The 6,187-nt window shown below is 36.5% G+C and overlaps 1 protein-coding gene across 6 annotated transcripts in view; it reads right to left on the minus strand.

Annotated features, from left to right (window-relative positions):
• The window catches only part of DGKB (diacylglycerol kinase beta), a 638,091-nt gene extending 637,023 nt beyond the window's left edge, over positions 1 to 1,068 (minus strand). For all 6 annotated transcript variants that reach the window (XM_028119240.2, XM_028119224.2, XM_028119215.2 and 3 more), the window contains exon 1: positions 999 to 1,068. In XM_028119240.2, coding sequence (XP_027975041.1) covers positions 999 to 1,068 — 70 coding nt within the window. The remainder of the gene's footprint in view (positions 1 to 998) is intronic.
• Between the last annotated feature and the right edge of the window lie 5,119 nt (positions 1,069 to 6,187).

Here is a 6,187-nt window from a genome sequence, read left to right on the forward strand (position 1 = left end):
CTCTCTGCCTCTCCTTCATAGTCTTACTCCATCCATTCCTTTACTCCTGTATGCCACACCTCCTCTCTGCATAAGCATCCCAGCTGCTTCAATTTTTCGTCTTCCATTCTTGCATGCCATCAGTTGTTGTCCTCTTTCTAAAGCTTCTTTCATTCTCTTCTTCCAGGCACCATGTTATTCCCCCACTCTCTTCAATCTTCTACGTTCTCTACATGTTATTTTTTTCTCTACTCATCATCTTCCCAACCTTTTGGTGCCTCAGACTTTTTAGGTACCCCCTTTTCTCTCTTTAACACCTTGACCCAGGTGTTATTCATATTTATAGTTGAAACTCATTTCATGAAACAGATATATTCCTGAAAATCCATGTTAAAAATAAAATTCTTTATAGATAAAATCTTACTGTTTATGTGTAAAGAAACTTAATATTTAAAAATAGCCTACTATAAATTGAATTGCCATGGCCTATCTTTTGTATAAATATACACATTTGAAAAAGTTGGCTTAAAGTCCTGATACCTTCTCTCTAACAACCTCTAATTCCGACTCCACAATGTATCTATGCCTCCCAACTACAAGTCCTTTTCCTATGTTATGCTAACAAACAGAAAATATAAGAAGCAACAATAACAAACTCTCACTTTTCCCCCTTACTTCTGTTTGTCCTTCTCAGTTGCAGTATCACCAATTTCCTTTCACCCAAATTGTCTTATCTTTTGCTTTACTTCTGTTACACCTGGAATGTTTCAGTTTTAGTTTTGCATCTAACACCCTAGTTGCTTTTTTTCTAGATTTTATTCTTGATTTAATTTAGCTTTTTGCCTTTTCCTTTTTCTCATGCCAAAAGGTAGTCTCAAGTAGACTTACTTGCAAACACAAAAGACATACCTACATCGATTTCGATGCTGAACAGGATGTATAATCTGTTCTTATAAATAATCAGTATCTTGTTTAACACAAATGCCAAATCAAGTCATATTATCAATATGAATACTTACACTCAGCATATTTCTGAAGTTGGGAAAATTCTGAGGGACTAAGGTGAGCCCACTTCTCCTGGTTTGTCATGGTGGTAGTGAGAAGTCTCTTACATACCAGGTGAGGAATTCTTTATTCAGGTGTTTGGCAGAATTCTATGCTTCAAAATTTCCACATGGCATGTTTCATTATAAGATATCTCAAGCTTTCAAAATATGAAATCTGTCAACATGAAGCCACTGTGGATGCGAGTATGTAGTTTCAATAATCTATTAAAGACCTGCAGAAAAAGAAACATAAAAATAAAAAGATCAGCATTATTGCACAAAGAAAAAGTTGACAAACTATACAATGTTAAGAATTTTTAATTTCTAACAATATTAGTTCTTCCAATCCATGAGCATGGAACATTTTTCCATTTGTGTCTTCCTCAATTGCTTTCATGAGTGTTCTATAATTTTCTGAGTACAGATCCTTTGCCTCTTTGGTTAGGTTTATTCCTAGGTATTTTATGATTTTTGCTGCAATTATATATGGGATTGATGCCTTAATTTCTCTTTCTTCTCTCTCATTGTTAGTGTATAGAAATGCAGCTGATTTCTGTGCATTGATTTTATATCCTGCCACTTTGCTGAATTCCTGTTTGAGCTCTAGCAAGTTTTGTGTGGAGTCTTTTGGGTTTTCCACATAGAGTATCATGTCATCTGCGAAGACTGAGAGTTTGACATCTTCTTTGTCAATTCAGATGTTTTTCATTTCTTTCTGTTGTCTGATTGCTGGGGCTAGGACTTCTAGTACTATGTTGAACAGTAGTGGTGTTAGTGGACATCCCTGTCATGTTCCTGGCCTTAGGGGAAAAGCTCTCAGTTTTTCCCCACTGAGAATGATATTTGCTTTTCATATATGGCTTTTAAAATATTGAGGTATGTTCCCTATATCCCTACACTGTGAAGAGTTTTAATCAAGAAAGGACACTATACTTTGTCAAATTCTTTTTCTCATCCTATTGAAAGGATCATATGGTTCTTCTCTCTCCTTTTATTAATGTGTTCTATCACATTGATTGATTTGCGGATGTTGAACCACCCTTGCAGCCAGGAATAAATCCCACTTGGTCAGGCGGAATAATCCTTTTAATGTACTGTTGGATCCCATTGGCTAGTATCTTGGTGAAAATTTGCACCCATGTTCACCAGGGATATGGGTCTGTAATTCTCCTTTTTGCTGATTTTGGGATCAAGGTAATGCTGGCCTTATGGAAAGAGTTTGGAAGTTTTCCTTCCATTTCAGAACAAATATTGTTAAAATGTCTGTGCTACCTAGAGTAATCTATACATTCAATGCAATCCCTATTAAAATAGCATCAATGTTTTCCCTGGAGCTGGAACAAATAATCCTAAAATTTGTGTGGAACAAGAAGAGAACCCAAATAGCCAAAGGAACACTGAAATTGAAAACCAAAGTTGGTGGTATCATAATTCCAGACCTCAAGCTATATTACAAAGCTGTAATCATCAAGATGTGTGGTACTGGCACAAAAACAGACACATAGATCAGTGGGAAAAAATAGAGAGCCCAGAAATGGACCTTCAACTCTATGGTCGACTAATCTTTGACAAAGCAGGAAAGAATATCCAATGGAAAAAAGACAGTCTCTTCAACAAATGGTGTTGGGAAAATTGGACAGCCATGTGCAGAAGAATGAAACTGGACCATTTCCTTACACCATCCGCAAAAATAGACCCAAAACGGATGAAAGACCTAAATGTGAGACAAGAATCCATCAGCATCCTAGAGAACACAGGTAGCTACCTCTTTGACCTCAGCCAGAGCAACTTCTTCCTAGACACATCGCCAAAGACAAGGGAAGCAAGGGCAAAAATGAACTAGTGAAACTTCCATCAGGATAAAAAGCTTTTGCACAGCAAAGGAAACAGTCGACAAAACCAAAGACAAAACCAAAAGACAACCGACAGAATGGGAGAAGATATTTGCAAATGACATATCAAATAAAGGGCTAGTATCCAAAATCTATAAAGATCTTATCAAACTCAACACCCAAAAAACAAATAATCCAATCAAGAAACGGGCAGAAAACAGGAAAGACATTTCTCCAGACAAGACATACAAACACCCAACAGACATATAAAAAAATGCTTAACATCACTCGGCATCAGGGAAATACAAATCAAAACCACAATCAGATACCACCTCACACCAGTCAGAATGGCTAAAATTAACAAGTCAGGAAACGACAGATGTTGGCAAAGATGTGGAGAAAGGGGAACCCTCCTACACTGTTGGTGGGAATGCAAGCTGGTGCAGCCACTCTGGACAATAGTATAGAGGTTCCCCAAAAAGTTGAAAATAGAGCTACTATGACCCAGCAATTGCACTAGTAGGTATTGACCCCAAAGATACAAATGTAGTGATCTGAAGGGGCACCTGCACCCCAATATTTATAGTAGCAATGTCCATAATTGCCAAACTGTGGAAAGAGCCCTGATGTCCATCAACAGATGAATGGATAAAGAAGAGGTGGCATGTATGTATGTGTATATATATATAGATAAAATGGAATATACTCAGCCATCAAAAAAAATGAAATCTTTCCATTTGCAATGATGTGGATGGAACTAGAGGGTATTATACTAAGTGAAATAAGTCAATCAGAGAAAGACAATTACTATATGATCTTACTCATATGTGAAATTTAAGAAATAAAACAGAGGATCATAGGGGAAGGGAGGGAAAAATAAAAGAAGACAAAATCAGAGAGGGCAATAAACCATAAGAGACTCTTAATCATAGGAAACAAACCGAGGGTTGCTGGAGTGGGGGTGGGGGTGGGGAGATGGGCTAACTGGGTGATGGACATTAAGGAGGGCATGTGATGTAATAAGCACTGGGTATTATACAAGACTGATGAATCACTGAACTCTACTTTGGAAACTAATAATACACTATACGTTAGTTAATTGAATTTAAATAAAAAATAAAAAGAATTTTTAATTTCTAAATAATGCATTCCAAAGTTATTTTAGTTTGTGTAATACTTAATTTTTAATGGTTCATGCACTCTTTAATGGCATTTTTATATATATTTCCTAATGTCAGATCACAGAAATAAATGACTAAAATACAAAAAGAAGAAAATTTTATAAAGCCTATTTCATAAAAGTAGATTTTTCTTTGCTGTTCAATTTTATAAGTTCCACATTTCCAGAGCAAACAAGGGTGTCATTTTTATCAATCTGAACTTATTAATCTTGTAATATCTAAACAATTACTATGTAAAAATCTAAACCAAATCATTAAAGGAGCTAAGCAAGCTCTATAGCTCCCTGCACATACAATCGGCTAGCATAGTAGATTTCCAGCAACGGTTTGGAATGGCCTTCAGTAGTAGCGCATATATTTGAAATCAGGCAAATGAATTCTGGGAGTCATATAAATTGAGGATTTTTTCTAGCAATAAAATGAAGAGAATAATTTTAATTTTACAATTTGTAAAAATCCCAATAAAATTTACCAAATTAAAGCAATTCCAAATGTCTGACAGACTTGCATAATGATAGTAGAAAAACTACTATGAATCATGCTTAAAAATAAATCTCTGGGTTGTCATGGACCTACATTCACTGCTACATCTATAAAGGCAAACAAAATGAAAAACCATCTGGTCTCAACTTTTTATTAGAGAGAGTAATCAATTGCTAAAACCAGACTGGCATTGTGATCATTATAGAAAATGAAATATTTAGCAACAATGACTTAAGCTTATGAAATTGTATGACTGGAAAGCTTATTTATGCAGATGTCATTATCTCAATCCAAGTACCTATATTTGGCATTAGTGCATAACCTTTCTTCAGCATCTGTTTTTTGGTCTTCAATATCAACCCCAGGACCTCACTGTCACATCGTGTCATCTTTATCTTTAAAAAAGATTCTTGTTGGTCTCATCCATTCAGAGTCCCTGCACTCAGTTTTACAAAATGACAGTTCACTTTTAATTGGAAAAAATGAAGATACTGATGTGTTAACAGAGGCCAAATTGCTAGGTCTCTTTTTCCTCCCAGGGAATGCTCCTAAATCACAACCATGACTTTGTGGAAATAACGCAAACCAAAAGGAATGGGAACATGTGATGGACATGTTTTCCACCCAGTGTCTTCCAGCTGATTTCATCCTTCTCATTGATTTCATCTTAATTATTTGCTTCCCCCGGTTACATGCAGCTTTGATGAGACTATAAAACAAGGTGTCTTATTCTTTCCTATCCAAAGAGAGAGAGATGATTCAGTACCATTTGGCACATGAGAGTGTCTCATGGGGCTTTAAATGTTGGATGGAGTTATTCAAGGACGGGATGAAAATAGTTGTACCTAAATGATTACAGAAATAATTGGATGCCTGTCGATGCCTGAGCCCGGCTATCCAGCTATCTTGTCACTTCTAGAAGCAAATAACATTCTTTCAATTAAGAGTTAAGTGGGCCAGAATCAATTTCTGTTGCCTACAACCCCCAAATCTTAACCAATCATAATGGAAGTTCATTTATTCATTCAGAATACGTTGATTTATCCCGTGTGTGTGCCAGAAAGCATTCTAGACACTAGAAATACAGCAAAGATCAAAAGATACCAAAAAAATGAAAATAATGCTAATTACAACAATGTGTCAGCTTTACTGAGAGCTTACTGAGAGTATGCATGGCACTCTCCTCACAGTATTTGTGTGTTAGATTATTCCATCTTCACAAAATAACTTTGTGAGGAGCCAATAGTCTCTGATTTCAAAAAATAAAGAAACTGACACCGGATGATTAGAATCTGGTAAAACACGACAGACACTGCTAGAAACCTAAACAATCTCCACTCTCCCTTGCTTCCTTGGTAACAGAACTCTAATCTTATTGAATGAAAATATATCCATCTAAAGAACTACATTCTTGGGCAGCTGGGTGGCTCAGTTAAGTTCGGCCTTCGGCTCAGGTTAGAATCCCAGGGTCTTGGGACTGAGCCCCACATAGGGCTCCCTGCCCAGTAGGGAGCCTGCTTCTCCATCTCCTGCTCCCCGTTTATGCACACGCAATCCTGCGCGCTCTCTCTCATCCTGTCAAATAAATAAAAAATCTTAAAAAAAAAAAAAAGGAAGAACTACATTCCTCGGGTTATTTCCATAATGGAGTGATCAATGAGATGTT

This window comes from Eumetopias jubatus, unplaced genomic scaffold (assembly GCF_037043125.1).
Source record: "Eumetopias jubatus isolate StellerSeaLion01/CBP00866 unplaced genomic scaffold, mEumJub1_p1.0 scaffold_14, whole genome shotgun sequence".
Taxonomy (NCBI): Eukaryota; Metazoa; Chordata; class Mammalia; order Carnivora; family Otariidae; genus Eumetopias; species Eumetopias jubatus.